This window comes from Pelodiscus sinensis, chromosome 13 (genome assembly GCF_049634645.1).
Source record: "Pelodiscus sinensis isolate JC-2024 chromosome 13, ASM4963464v1, whole genome shotgun sequence".
Taxonomy (NCBI): domain Eukaryota; kingdom Metazoa; phylum Chordata; order Testudines; family Trionychidae; genus Pelodiscus; species Pelodiscus sinensis.
The window spans coordinates 22,841,580-22,857,718 of NC_134723.1; the positions used below are offsets into that span (position 1 = coordinate 22,841,580).

Here is a 16,139-nt window from a genome sequence, read left to right on the forward strand (position 1 = left end):
AAACTTGGTAGCAGGTGGCTAGAATACAGTATTTTCCTCACTTTACTCTCCCCAGACTGTGTGCAAGCCTCTGAAGGGATAACTATACCAGTTTCAACCAGGGCAGCCTTTGCAGGCTAAAATATTTGGCTAAGAAGAAATAAGGCTATTTGTATTTTTAAGACAGGAACAGTATGTTTCCCACTGTTGCTGAGGGAGTGAAAGGAAACTGATGACTCCTAAGTGGAGTACTTTGCATTTGTCCTTATTGAATTTCATCCTATATACCTCAGACCATTTCTCCAGATCATTTTGAATTACCCTACCTCAAAATTACTTGCAACCCCTCTCAGCTTGGAGTAAAAGGAACTGCTGGAGGGCAGCCTTGATATGCATAAATAAGTGCAATGCCTACTTCACACCTCCAAGCATTTCAAAACTTGGGATGTTAAATTGCAGTTAATCAGCTAATTGAGTCAATGGAAATTCCATCAATGAGTCAATAAGGGGTGGGTGCTCACTACCCCCACTGTGGCTCTGCAGTTTAAATGTAGTAGGAGCCATGTGCACAGCCATTAGTTCCTGGGGCTGGTGAGAGCTGGGACTGAAGTGTCCTGGCTCATGCCAGCTCTTGGATGCTGCAGCTCTGCCTCCTCCCTGCCAGACACTGCTGGGGAGAACGGGGAGGGAGTACTCAACCTGACTACCAGATAAGCATATGCTTATCAGGTAGTAAACAACTCATACATCCCTATTCTAAACTACTCACTAGTCCTCAGAAAAACCTTTACCTTCCCAACACAAGAGCTTCCTTTGGAATCATCATTGTTCGAGTTTTGGCTAAATGGCACTTTCAAAGCCTAGCTCTTTCCCCTTCCTTCCTGCACCATATTCCTACAACTGACACAGAATCAGTGATACAGATGTGCACAGTTTAAGGGACTAACTATACCATTCCACATGCTCTGTGGGAAGAGCAACAGGAGATTACACATCAGACAAGCTTCCAGACGGCATTGTGTCACAGTATAGCTAGGTCATGCAGTGCCTGGATAGTGCCTCCTGGGAAACCTACAAGAGTCCTCTTAGCCCTTGTCAAGCCACAAAATGGACAGACATGCACCACCACCTAGTGCAGTTTCTCTCCTCTAGTGTTTTCTATATCTCCAAGAGTGGCAATGCAACCAGAGAAAGATAGAGGAACTGGTCTGTATCATAGCTCTAAGGTGTTCCACACTACAGTCATATACCAATGTCTCTATGTGGATCAAGTCATCACTTACTCACTGAAAGTCAAACGTACAATTCATTCATAAGGTTAACCCATTAGTGAAATTTCTAGACTGTTTTAGTATTCAGCCTTTAAGATCTGGTATCCCGACTCAATGGTCTCAGACTTAGACCATGAGTGGGGAACTTTCTGGACCAGGGCCACTGATCTATTGGGGGGGGGGGGAGGAGGAGTCAGTGGCCACACCCAAGTGAGAAAAACCTCCCTGACCTGGCCCACAAATGAGAAAAATCCTCAGATGTTGCCCTCAACTGAGAAGCAGGAAGCCAATTAAAACGAACAACATTCCCCTCACTACCCTCAAGCTCCACCTCAGAGCCTAGGGGGACCAGAACTAAAAGATTGTTGGCTCTCAGGCTCTCGAGAGAGGCCAAAAATGACAGGGTTGCCGAGGAGCAGGGGAGAAACCAGGAGGGACAGCATAGGCGCACATACCTGGTGTAGCTCCTGGGGAGGGGCACACATGGCTGTGTATGCTGGAAGGAACAGCCCCTCGCTGTTCCCATTGGCTACAATTCAACCAACAGAAGTTATTGCACTGAGTGCTGCTTCCTCCCCCTGCCAGGTCAAGTCTACAGGCTGGACCTGGCTCAGCTTGCCTGGATTGACCCCTGGAGGCTCAGGGCTCCCCTGCCTGCTGTGGGTAGCCTGCACTGGCATTCCAGCCATGGTGCCCTCTCTGTGGCTGGAGTGCCAGCTCCTGCCCCTGCAAGCAGAACAGGCAAGCCCTGAAGGCCAGATCAATGCAAGATGCAGGCCATATGTTCCCATCCCTATTTTGGGGCATGGGAGTGAGGGGTACAGTAGGCCCTTCAAAAGTTCAGGTAATGGGAGGGAGGGAAAGGAGATTAGAAAGGAGGCAAGCAGAAAACTCCAGCCTTGACCAAAAAAAAGCAAAGTTTCTACATCAAAAATAGTGGCCAACATTTTCAAAAGTGATTGGTGTGTTAAAGCTGGACAATCTAAAATGACCCAGTTTCCAGGAGCACCTAGCATAGCACAGCATTAACATATCAGCTGTGGATGCTCAGTGCCTGGGGCTCAATATGTGCCAAATCACTTAAGGCAGGGGTCCCAAACTCACAGCCTGTGTGCCGTCTATGGCCTGAGCATTTTCACAATCTGTCCCGGGAGTTCCCCCCCACACTTCCTATCCCCCTAGCCCTGCCAAGGTACACTGCCTTGGGGATTGCAGTGGACTAGTGTGGGGCAGCAGCAGGGGTCAGGCCCCTGCACTCACTGTGGCAACAGGAGCCACGGGGAAGTGGAGCACAGCTGGCTTGAGAGAGTGGTGGGGTGGGGCCAGATCACCCCAATTCCAGCCACCATAGCAGGAACCCCAACCCCTGCTGCCACCCAGCACCAGATCCCCCTGGTCTTCCCGAGGGACACTGCCTTGGGGATTGAGTGCAATGGGAGAAAAGGGAAGGAGTAGTGGTAGAGTTTGGGGTGCAGACACACAACCTTTCTAGACCTCCAGGAGTCCTGGGCTGGATTGCAAAAGTGCTCAGGCCATAAGGGTCTTAGACTCATGGCCTGTGGGCCATCTGACTTAGGGCAAAGTATTTGAACCCCCTACCTAACTTAAGATACTTAAACCCACACCAAAAAAGAGACATTGACCAAAAAATAGATACTGCTTTTTCTCTGAGCTATGAATGGGAAAGGATTGTAATCAGTTATTGAAATGAGGCTTATATGAAGGACACAGTTAAACTTAGACTATGTGGCATCAGTGTGTGCGCTTTGTGGGGAAAAAGTTCTGCCTCCTGGGAGCACAAAGCCATGAAAAGCACAGACAAATGTGGGCCAGACTGAACCCCCTGTTCAGTGGTTAGCAGTTACACCTACAAGAATTTCCACTCAAGTCAGGGGCCGTGCTTGTTGAGAAATACTTCTAACCACACAGAGTAAGGTGCTGAAGCCTAACCCTTAAACAGAAGGCAGAGTGAACCTGCATTCTAGCCCTCCCTTAAAAAAAAAAAGCCAAACACCACAAAAGTACACAAGACATTAGAGCAGTTTCAAGGAAGAAACTTTTTGAAATCAAGCTCTTAAATCCATTCTGCATCTGGCACATCAAGTGCTACTGCAGAAGCATAGAAAAAAAAACTGTTAAGTGACCTTGTGGTACAAAATTAAGCCTTTTGGTCTGAAATGAGAGAGTCAGCTTTATGGGTAGTAACCATAACTGATTTTTCCTCACTGCCCAGATGCTGTGCTAAGGCTGGCCCCAGAGTGTCTAGGGTTTCTTGTGAGCCACACCCACGTTAAAAACACATATGAAGGAATCACTGGCTAGATTAATTTAAGAAAATGAAAATAAGACTCATTGTTCACAGAATCTTTTGCAGGCAGCCAACGCCTGTGATCCTTCCCCTCTACATCTCTACTGCACACCATCTCCCCAACTGCAACTGGACAAAGTCCTCACTGTCTACAAGACACAATTACATCACCTTCCACAGGCTGAACAGAGGCTCTGAACTGCTGGGCAGTAGCCTGGATAAGGCCTTTGGGATTACAGTTGAGACATGTAATAGAGTCTGTCAAAGTTTCTCAGCAGCTGCAATTTATAATGTCCATGGCTGCACAGCTCCACTGTTTGGGCTGCATGTGTCTCTGCTTCTGTTTAGCCTGAACTGAGTGGGGAGGGGCAGGGGAGGAGAATATATATATCTACCCTGTCAGAGTATAGAATGCTGAGAAAAGCCAGTGCAACAAGATAAAGGCAGCTGACACTTGGAAGCAACTTACAGTAGAAACAATCTGCTTAAGCTTTGGCAGACAGCGCACGTCATTTCCCTCCACTTATTTACTGACATGTACAAAGTAAAGCTACTCAAAATAACCAACATTCCTTCTTTTCCATATAGGCATGTTTTAGCCTCTCTCCTACTCTTGGTATGCAATTTGCCCAGCAGTGGAAGCACAATGGGGGCAGATATAGCTCTTATACATTCAAAATGGAACCCAACCCCCCCCCCCCACACACACACACACACACGAGAATGAGGTGGGGTTGAAAACTAGGGATATTAAATTTCAATTAACTAATCAAGTAGTCGCGGGTACTTCCATTGGCTATTCAATTAGTCGATAAGGACTAGCACAGCATTTCACCTTTGAAATGTACAAGAGTCCCCCACTTGGACTCTTGTACATTTCAAAGTTGGAACACTGCTGCTACACCCCTGCCCTCTCCCACAGAGAGAAGGGGAACCGGATTTTAAGCCGGCTCCCCCCAGCACCCATTCTTCCCCCTCCCACCACCACGCTACCCCTTCCTGATAGAGACACCAGGGAAAGAGGGGAGGCAAAGGGGGAAGCGACTAGTTGATTAGTCGCTTACATCCCTAGTGAAAACATGCTGACTATGTCTACACTGGCGGCTTCTTGTGCAAGAACATCTTGCGCAAGGGTTCTTGTGCAAGAAGCCCTCTTACCACGCCATACTGTAAATCATCTTCGGCAAGAGAGGGTGGGCAGTATGGACGCTCTGCGGATTCTTGTGCAAGAACCCGCCAGCATAGACATAGCCACTGTTTCTTGATGCTAGATAGTCTAATAGCCCTCCACTGCTCTACAGGGCAACCTTTGGCCCATCCAAGTTCTAAGTTCAGCCTGCAAGACATTTTGTTAACTGTTGCCCATGTGCAAAGTTGCATAGTTTTTTCCCCCAGTACTCGTAATACTGAAGTGAAACATGCTTAAAAGCAAAGGCACATGAAGTGAGGTGGATGCCAACTGCACACAGCACAGAGCCACGGGCTCCCTCTTCATCCAAAGTGTTGCTATGGTTTAATTGGCACACCCCACAAACTAAGTATGCAAGTGCAGTTAGTAAAAAAATTAAAAAGCTACCCTATTCCAGGAGATTGTCTTGGTTACAACGTTATGGCCCACTGACACGAAGGGCCACTCATGCGGCCCACTCACTAGCTTAGGTTGCCCATTGCTGCTGTAGAGTTTCTTAAAGGCCTCAAAAGAAATAAATGGCAAGTGTGAACAGGTGTGGACAATCATGGAGAGGGAGAGCTAGCCAAGTCAGTACTAAGTGCATGTTTTCTGCAGTTTAACCTTACCTGATCAAAGAGCTGCTTCCCTGTGGTGTTGGGCTGGATGGCAAACTCCAGCTCAGCATCCATGGTGGTAACTCGCACACTGATCTGGAAGATAAAAGGAAGAAGGGTGGTTGCAATGGGTGTTCCTAGTAATACCATACCATTAGAGAGAACACAGGAATGGCCATTCCACATCATGAGTGGCCCTTTTATCCAGTCCTGCTCCCAGTCGACTAACAGCCAATGCTGCAGTTTTTAAGATCGCCCATTAAGGGTTTGTTGTTCCTCTATCTTAGTACTCTCGCCCGACCCAAGTCGGTGAATAGTTGACCTCTGCTATGAAACGAGCGTTTACATCCCTTTAAAAAAAAAATCCAAATGTGATGGACAGAAAGAGCACTGGCCAGCACTCAGTGACTACCAGGTTAAACTCAGGTAGCTAAGGATGTTGGCAGGGAGCCAGAAGTACCAATGGGATACACTGCTGAAATTTGAGTTGTATATAGATTTGCCTCCTGTGTGTGAATTTAAGCCAGGAATTAGAAGACACAATAGATTTAAAACCCAAGCAGGACTACTGTGCATCCAAGGAATTCAGGGCATGGAAGTGGACTGAACCATAAAGTGATTGAGAGTAAATAAGGGAAAAGTGTCACCATCAGGTATTTCTTTGTTTTGGTTGTTTGGTTAAGCTTCTGTATTGTGACTTTCCCTCTCACCATATTTAAGCTATAGCCCAAAGAAATTATGTTTTGATCGGTTCTTTTCTTTGTTGTTGTGTAACACCTATCAACCAAGCATGCTTTATCAAGTATGTTTGTTTTGTTAATAAAAATCTCCCTTGTTAAAGGCAGCCTCTTGGAAGGTAACAGGAGGTCTCTGTGTGTCTGCCTACCTGGAGAGGTTAGCTATCAGAGATTCAGCTTGTTTTCTGTGCGGTTTCTTTTTTCAAGCCCTCCTGTGGCAAGAGAACTTGGTACCCCAGGGAAGGAATTCAAGTGTTCCTTCTGTTTTTTTCATGCTTAAAAAAAAAAAAAAAATCACTTGATGGTAGCAACCTATTTTCCAGAGGCGGTTCATCTGAGACTCTAGGGAGTAGTGTCTGTATAGAGCCTATAGAGGAAAGGTATTTAAGGTCTTTCGCAGGCCTCCAACCTTCTACACTTGGGAGTGCTAGAGTGGGGAACTGTCCTGACACCATTCTAAACATAAAAGTTTCCATGTGTAAAAAGGTATATTGCAGCTTGTAAGCAGATAAATAGGGTGAAAGCAGTTGACGTTCTCTGTAGAGCACTAACTTTAACGGAAAGCATTTTAAACTGCTGGTTGTGTTCTCCAAGACCCACTACTCAGACGAAGAGATTCCACTGAGCAGGTTGGCTCATGAAATTTTAACTGTATAAGTTGCTTGATAAGCCTACCAAGGGGGTTAGAGAGCTACAACTCCCTTGGATTGAAGCAAGTTGTGTAGCCAAAACCCATGCACAAATCTTGGGAATAGTGAGGATACCAATGCAGAAGCTTACGCACACATCACCTCTGTCGGCTAGGATCCCTTGCAAGTGTATAGACAGTTCATAAAAGTTGTAGGACTAACAAGCTACCTTGTCATTCTTTTGAACTGCAAGAAATACTTTCTATGAAATGCTCTGCAGTATATTTGTCAATCATTAAGTTTTACACTAAGTTTTGACTGTAACTAAACCTTTGACAGGTAGGATAAGAGCATGAGGCGCTGAAGGCTAAGTTGGTGGTATTCTATATTAGAGGGGGCCCACATTACTCATAGTAAGAGTGAGGCCTTTTTAGCTTGGATTTTGGGATATACTGGGGAAACAGGAAGAGCTATGAAGAAATTCGTAGTTCCAAGTTAGAGACACACTAGAGCCACTACTAGACTAGCTATTGGATGGACTGGATTCTATCCATCCCCAGAGCTACATGAATTCTATAGGGTTACCTCTAGAGAACTTAAGGCTATGGCTACGGCTACATTAGAACTTGCTGCACTATGAAGTCAAGTTCCCATTGGGTGTGAAAGAGCCACTCCCAAGTGATGTAAGGAAATTTAAGCTCTCTCACCAACATAGCCCTTTTCCCCACCTACGCAGCTACTATAGCTTGAAAAATTAAGCTACCAGAGGAGCTCTCCCCCATTGGCTTAGGGTGGTTGTATTATGCAGCTGCTCTGCTGTAAGCTCTAAGTAGCCATTGCCTAAGGTGGGAAGGGCTCCCCTTTGAATACTACTGTATGACAGAGGTTTGAGTCCATTCAGACCTCTTTGGAGCAGCTATCAAGAAATAAATTCAGTGTCAAGTTGTATTTTCCTGGGTTAAAGGCAATTGGCTCCTTGTAGATCTGAGTGGAAAAAATCCTGCTTGAAAGTGGAAAGGATGTTATGAAAATAAGGGTATGAGCTGAGCTAGTTTTAGGGGGTTTGGTAGACAAAAGAAAGTGAAGGAGTGCAATGTAAGTTCTTTGAGAACACATTTGTTTGCACCTATCCATTTATATAGAGGGGGGAAACCTCTAAGGCCTATGTGCACTGTACTTCAAGTATTTTGTAGGCAAGGTATTTTTAAAACAAGATGTTGTAGTACTTTCCCCGCCAGAACACCCAAACCAAAGTTTCAGGATTATGCAGAAGATATCCAATGTATCAATACTGAGAACTGTGCTATGGTCACCCTAGCTTGATGCTTACCAGGTAACTGGTTACCTGTTCACATCTCTATCCTCTTCCATGCCCTCACTGAAGAGAGCAATTGTTGCTTTTAATTGGCTAATAAATACAGTCTAACTAGGCATTCTTGTGTTAACATATGAACTAGGTAGCCAGGAAGCAGGCTGGCATCTGCTGATCACTGGTGAAGGAACAATCCTTTTCACTCTCCCTTTTACAGGTTTTTAAAAATGCTGCTTACTGAAGGCATCCTCCTTGGGGCAAGATATTTGTGTTGATATTAGAGACACTGCATGTTGGCTCGATACTTCAGCCCACAATTCCAATTAAACAGGTGAAGACATAATTGTACCATTCATTATCCTGGAACTGAGTATTTTGAAGTTGCTTCCCAAATCAGGCTTTAAAGTGACATGGTCTTGATGGATGGTAGTACCAGCCCTACATCCAAGATTGTGTAACTTTTTAAACCTGTGTGAGCCCACAATGAGTTAAGATGCAATGCTCAACACTGCTATCGCAATAATTGGGCATGCAGTAAAGGGCCCTAATTCAGTGCATTAAAGCCTATTCTACCACTAATCTCTCTGTGTGTGTGTGTGTGTGTGTGTGTGTGTGTGTGTGTGTGTGTGTGTGTGTGTGTGTGTGTAAAATACTTGCTGACCTGTGTGTGTGTGTGTGTGTGTGTAAGTAAAATACTTGCTGACCTCTTCATTTACTTAACTCTGCTTTAGAGGAGGCAAATGCAACAGGTATAAAATCTTGAGACCTGCGCAGTTTTGCTTAATTAACTTAATGTAGATTCTACTGGCCAGTTAACTGAGAAGTAGGTGCTCTGGAAAGCAACCCTACTGTATTTAGGCATCACTTGCCTGTACTAATTGAGGGACTTACTGAGTAACAGACTTGTGAGTTAGCATTTGATCAAGAGGGAGAGAGCTTCTTATGACATACTGGTCAACTAGTGGTAACAGTGCAGCTGATTTCATTTATCTATCATCTCCTACTATGCAAACCATCATGCTGTATTAAGTTTTGTAGAGATAAATATTGTACCTCTACAGTGGGACATTTTTGCAGAGAAGCTAGTTTGTGTGCATGAGCATTGGATGTGGATTGGTAGTGAGAGCATCAGCAAAAGTTCTGTTTAAAACAGAGTGGAATCTCTCTGTATTTTCCCAGTAAGCAAATATAAGTATTGTTACAAGCCTGACCTAAAAAGAAGGATGGGGACATGGCTCCTTAATGAGACATTGTCTATGTGCAGGAGGGGGTTCTATCCCAACAGTTCCTTTAACAGCTAGAACTCTTTTCCTCGTGTACTCTACTGTGATAAAAACAGAACTGTAAGTGTATATTAGAACATACACTACATACATAACCTCTGAGGAGACTGCTATCTGCTAAAAATCTTTCCTTGTTAACCTTAAGAAAATAATCCCACTTCTTATAATGTCTACACAGCAGCATTAGTTCAGAATAACTTGTTATTCCGAAATTATATGAGCATCTACACAGCTAGACCATTATTTTGAAATAATTTTGCTGAAATAAACTGCCTGTTATTTCAGCATTTGCAAACCTCATTTCGTGAGGAATAATGTCTCTTTGAAATATGTATTTCTGAATAGCGGTAGCATGGACGTTCCACTGCTGCTATTTTGAAATTACTCCTCCCCCAGGCCATTCAAAGTAATTACAGGCAGTCCCCGGGTTACATGGATCCGACTTACATCGGATCCCTACTTACAAACGGGGTGAGGCAACCCCGCACTAGCTGCTTCCCCCCAACAGACCAGGGAGACACGAAGCTAGCTACCCTAGGACTTTTGAACATGTCCACTATTTTAAATTTTGCTTTCTATTCTAAGATAGCTGTGGGATTTTAGTGTATGTCTACACTAGGAGAAAGTCAATTTAATATATGCAACAAACCTAGCTGAAGTCAAAGTAGCTTAAACTCTGCTTTTGGCACAGTCTACTCCACAGGAAGAACACTTTCTGGTTGATGCTGGTAACCTGCTTTCATGAGGAGTAAGGAAAGTCAAAAGGAGTGTCCCCCTCTGTTCTAATTAGCTATCTTAAACTAATTTGAACCCTGGAAGATCAACAGCGGCAGCTTCGGTCTTCCTTTGTAGCATAAACATACCCTTAGGCTACATCTACACTACAAGGTTTTTGCACAAAAACTGGCAGAGCGTCCACACCTCAAGCGTGCTTTTGTGCAAGTAAATCAGTAGAAGAGAAGGCTTTTGGCAGTGTAGTTATTCCCCTCCCCACAAGGAATAACTTTGTGCCAGAGTTCTTATGCAAAAAGGCAACTGTGGACACTCCAAAAAAGGACAGGTGCTCTGTTGGCCATTCTGTGAATGGTCATCAGAGCTTTCTTGTGCAAGAGTGTCCATGCAGTGTGGATGTTCTCTTGCGCAAGAGCACACCACTTCTGTGATGTCCTTTTCCGCAAAAACTTCTTGCGCAAGAACTCCTCCTCAAAAGGCATCTTGTGCAAAAACCCTGCAGTGTAGATGAAGCCTCAGTGTTCCTTCTTAAACACGACTCTCAAGAACCTCTACATCAAACATGAAGAGAAGGGAGAAGATGCTAGTCACGAGACAATAATCGGCAATATCTCCTAAAGGAGAAAACAGATCCCCAGCAACTCTTCCTCTTCTCTCCATCTGTTAGAAAGCAGTTGGCATTGGTTTTCCCGCTATAATTAAAGCAGTTAGTTGCAAAATTGCTTCTATAACACAATTTCCTCCTGCCCTGGACAGCACTGCAGTGAAGGCAAGGCCTCCAACACAGGCCAAGCCTTCCAAACATGAACAGGTACTGTTCTGACATGGGGAAAAAACCACAGCTGCATCAGGCAAGATTGCTTTTAATATATAGCTTCAGAAATTTTTCTGGGATCAGCACCTCCTCTCATAGCAGCAGCAAACTGGAGGGAAGTGGTACCAGGCATCTTGTATCACTTATCTATTTGTAACAGACCTTTAGCAGTTTAACATTCCCTGTATGCCTTCCATACCCACCCTACATGAAGGAGGGGGTGAAAACTCCTAGACAAGCTTGCTACTAAGCGCCAGAGCATTGGAAAGAAGCATCAATTATTCTCAGATGTGAAGAGGGTAGAAATAATCCTCTCCTCTGAGAACAGTAAACTAACCAGAGTGGCTTGGATAGTAGCTACATTAGAAGAAAGGCAAACAGGAAAAATAAATGTAGCAGCCATAATTTGGCCTGACAATTGTATGAAGTCTCGTAGGAAATACCACTGTACTCAGGGTTGACTTCTCCATTGCCATGTGAGTGGATTGGGAGGGAGAGGGGGGAAGAGGGGAGGAGAGAAGAGAGGGACTTCTGTATCTAAAAAAGATCCATCCCAGAATCACTTGCTGTATTCCTTACAGATGATTAGGTTGACCCTGCCTATGTGCAATGATGGTTAGTACAAGAATTGGTCAGATCCTTCCAAGTACACCGTTTGAGTTAGCTGAAGGGGTTTCTTCCACGCCTGAAGATCAGGGTTTCTGCAACAGCAAGTAAAGAGGTACTGCGGGGGGGGAAGGGGGGGGAAGAGAGTGGGAGGGAAAAAAAAAGTGTTCCATGTTGTAATCATTTCAGGGTATTAACAAACGGCCTCCCTAAGCGGTCTATTGTGGGCTTAAAATGCATTTCTCACAATACAAGTTTTTGGCCTCTAAATACTGTGGGTTCTGTGTCACTGTTCCACACACTAACCATACCAATTTCAAAGAATTTCTGAAGTCTTGCTTATCAAAAAAGGGTATTTTGAAGAACTGATTTCAGTAATCTCACATGGCCAGCAATATTACACCTTTTTTACACATGGGGCAAAAAATGGAGTACAGACTCATTATCCAATACTTGCTTGTAAGGAAGGGCAAGAGAATAGGTACAGTTGCTCAACAGGACCACGATTGGTCTAGCTGATTCTCAGATTGCTTCCTCTGAGCCCAGGATCACGAATGACCTGAGGAAAGTCAGATAATTAAAACGGTCCTGTGTTATTCACCTCTTACTGGTGAATGAGCCATGCCACCAGTTCAGTATGGTAAACAAGAGGGTGACCAAAAACCTCACACACACACACACACACACACACACACACCCCCCCCACTATATCCTGAGTCAGCTGCTTTTACCAGAGAGCCTTTAATCTTACCCTGAGAACAAATGAACCACATTCAAATGGTATGCTGAGAATTTAGTGGATCTGTAGACTGGGACAGATCCCACATTTAGACAGCTGTATCGAGGTCAAAGTCAAGCAAGATAAGTCAGTATGTTTTGCCAATCTGCATTTCCTCAAGAGGTGGGCTCACATGGAGGGGGAAATCCAGTACAATGCTGGGTACTGCATATCAGCTGCAAGGTTAGCTCTTAATTCACACATGAAAGGAATTAGTTTCTACAGATATACCCATTATTCCCAAGTATTTGCTGGATACTTTAGGAAACAAATTCCAGCCTATCATTTTATTTGTAAGCTATTCCGTTCAACTATGCCATTTGGGATGTGAGATCATTTCTGTGATTCTGACAATCCCAGAAGCCCACCAAATCTATTCAAAACCTCATTCCAGAAGTGCTTTTATTGAAATTCATTGAACTTTTAGGATGTTTTAATACATGCACAAATATCTCCAACATCCAGCTGGGTACTCATGAACAATTAAGCAATCCCAAGAACCCTAGGAGAACCTGGCAAGCCACACTATCAAAGATACATGCAAGTCACTTTTGTCTTTGAGTACCCCAAGTAAGGGTAGCTCTCCCAGCCAGTTTTGCCCATTGAAAACAGATCTAACAACAACGGCTAGTGAGAAATTAAATAAAGGTATATGGCATAGTAAGAGAGCTTACTGCTTCAGTGATTTTCAACCTTTTAAGCTGCACACCCTTAAGAAAAAAGTTATATGGAGGTGCCAACCCCCTTGGGGGTCTGCAAATGATGCCTAAGATGTCCTACAGATTGAATGCCACTGCTTTATCACAACTCCTTCAGTAACTGATGAATGCCTGTCCCCACACCAATATATTCCCCCAGGTTCCAGCACTGCCAGCATAAATATAAGTCACACTAAGCTTTCACAATGCAGATTCTCTACCTGCAAGTTTCAACCCACCGGGCTTTTTACAATACCCAATTAAGCTGGCATTAACAATCTTGCCATTTATTCCTCGGTTTGGGATGGCAGTTTTTCCCAATTGGGACACTCACTGCCCCTCATACCTCACGCTATCAAAGACACTGAAGCAGCCTTATGGACTTGGTCATTACTAAAGCCTCAAAGCTTTACAATACCTTTCTTCTCCAGTGGCAAGCTGTCCATTCTGTATGTATAACTGGAGCCCTATATAGTGTGCTTACTTTAATCAGTAAATTTGAGGGACATGAGCGTATCATTTAGTCAAGACTGCCTGACTGATTATTTCTTGGACTACTAAAAAGCCATTCCTAATTGGTGGGAGGAATGCAGGAAGATTGCTCCTCCAAATGCACAGGATATAATGCTGTTGGTTTGATATATATAGGCTGCATACCTCCTGTAATGTTAAAGCTATTGGATTCAAGTTAATAGTAAATCCATTTCAAACTACTCCTGGAGAAAATTACTTTTTTTTTTTAATTAGAGAGGGGAGGGAGAATTTGTGGGTCATCCAATTGCTGGTTGGACAGGTTGAGTGAGCTACCTTTCTGACATCCTTTCACCCATACAAGTTCTGAATTCCTTTGAGTGACACCGACAGGAATCCCAGTGAAATGCAGTCACCTCTGGGGTGGAAATTGTCAGAACAACATCATGTTGCAATACACACAGTTTAGGGCAGGAAATGAAGCATACCACAGCCAACAGAAATTGTATGGGGAAGCAAGCAGCAATTCACGAGGTGGCAAAGCTGCTAAAGAGGACTTTAACAGCAGCATCTAAAGGAGATCTCTGTAGAGCCGGAGTTTCCCAACCTATAGGTCAGGACCCAAATATGGGTGGCCATTACATTTCAAAAGGGTCGCCAAGTGTCTCCCCAGGTGGCTCTGCCCTTCCTCCTCCCCCTGTTTTTGAATTGCCTTGGGTCAACAAGTCATCCTTAGTTGTCAAAATGGGTCCCCATCTGGAAAAGGTTGGGAACTGCTGCTGTAAAGAATTACAGGGGGTCCAGGACACCATGGTGTCCTGGTGAAATTCTACCCCCCAAAGCTACTTGTGGGTTTTCTTATCAAGGGGTGGAAGGAACAAACAACTAGCCTAGCCCTGCCTGCCACCTTACATAGCTGCGCCTCGTTCCTTGCCAGGGGACTGAATTCACAGTCCTTCTCTTTACCACAGGCCCTACAAACTTTAGAGATAAGACACCCAACCTCCACCTGTGGAACCAGGGATACTTACAGACATCTGGCTTCTTTGAGTGCCAGCCCTTCCCTCTCAAACCTCCCTCTGTGTCAGAGTGAAGCTGGACCTAGGTCATATGAAAGCGCTTGCAATTGCTGAAGGGATTACATTTAATTAAACCAAACCCCCTTCTAGCAATGTTAAAGGGGCTTTTCATATTATTAAGCTAATCGGGGAACAGAAAACCAGCAGGCAGGCACACCCAGGGTTCCAAGCATAACCATGCCACATTGCAACCTGCAAGAAGAGATTAACCCTCCAAATGGCCACCCAGAAAAGCCTGCTCAATCTGGCATTTGTTTCTTCATTTAGCTTTCATACACTGGTCTTTTCTTAGACCTTTGTAGTCTAGACACAGCCTATCAGAAAAAGATACGCAAATTGTGAAGTGCAACTTGCCTCTTTCAGAAGAGAAGCGGGAAAAGATATGCTTTTCTGACATTTGGTCCATTTACCCTGGACCAAATGTAGGGGGAAGCCTCTTTCAGAACATCCTTTTTCCTCGTAGAATGAGGTTTACAGGGATGCCGAAAAAAACATCTGCTTTTCCAAATTGTTTTTGGGAAAAGCAGACGCATTCCTTGGACACAGCAAAGCGGTAACCTGGAAAAACTCTGCAGTCTAGACGTACCTTCCAAGACCTTGGGCTCTATGAGAAGGGCACCAAACTAGATCAGTTGATGTGTTCCACCTCCAGCTTTGCCATCAGCACAGAATGAGTGAGCTATTTCAGATGAGTTTGCCTCTGGGTCTTAGAAAAGTGGGCAAATATCATTCCTGTTGCTTAGTGGAATAAGCTAAGGCACCTTGATATTTATGATCACTGTAGAAGTGGCACATCTATTGTGCTGTTTCCATTACAGTCATTCCTTTCCATTTTCACTTATTTATTGCAGCACATGGAAATTCATGGTTACTGGACCCCAACCACTTTAATGCAGACACAGGAGACAAAGAGCTAATGTTCTCAGAAGATTTAGCTTCTTTGCTACACAGTGGCTTATTGAGATTCAGATGAGAAATTAAATGGACATTGAAAGCTAAAAACATGGTCTGAAGGTGACCTTCTGTTTTATCTATGTATTTTAGAGAGTTGCTCTATTTGATCAAGAATTCCTCCTAAACAGCGAGGACCACCAAATTCAATATACAGCTTCCTCTGATCATATGTTAAAGCAAAATAAGAGTTTGGGTATGCCAAGAAGATAGGATGTGCCTGAAATGGGACTGCTTCTCAAAACCATATAGGAAGAATCAAAGCAAATATGCAGGGTTGCTAGGTGCCCGGTATTGACCCGGACCACCTGGTATTTTCATCTCCTGTCGGTTAAAAAAAAATTCACAAAGTACTGGACACCTAGAAGGTCAGGTATTTTATGATTTTTTTCCTGGCCAGGAGGTGAAAATACTGGGTGTTTACCGGGTTCCACAGGGAGCGATCTGGCCCGAAGCAGGAAGACAAGATGGTGGATGGCCACTGGCAGCCTGTTAGGGCCAAAGAGCCTCAAAAGCATTTCTTAAAGGGGCCATGCTTTATTTTTTTTGCTCAACTACTTTGATCGCCCCCTTTTCACCCCTCAGAATTCCCCCCCCCGTGGTGTTTTTTTTGGGGGGGTGTCAGTATTTTTGGTTAAACCACCTGGCAACCCTACATAAGTGAACAAATATTGAGACTGAACTAAGAGGAGCCAGAAAAATAGGA

At 44.3% G+C, this 16,139-nt stretch overlaps 1 protein-coding gene across 1 annotated transcript in view; it reads right to left on the reverse strand.

Annotated features, from left to right (window-relative positions):
- LOC102462316 (moesin) overlaps positions 1-16,139 on the reverse strand; it is an 88,576-nt gene that overhangs the window by 38,219 nt on the left and 34,218 nt on the right. The window contains exon 2 of the mRNA XM_075940828.1: positions 5,356-5,439. Within this exon, the coding sequence (XP_075796943.1) occupies positions 5,356-5,439 (84 nt within the window). The remainder of the gene's footprint in view (positions 1-5,355; positions 5,440-16,139) is intronic.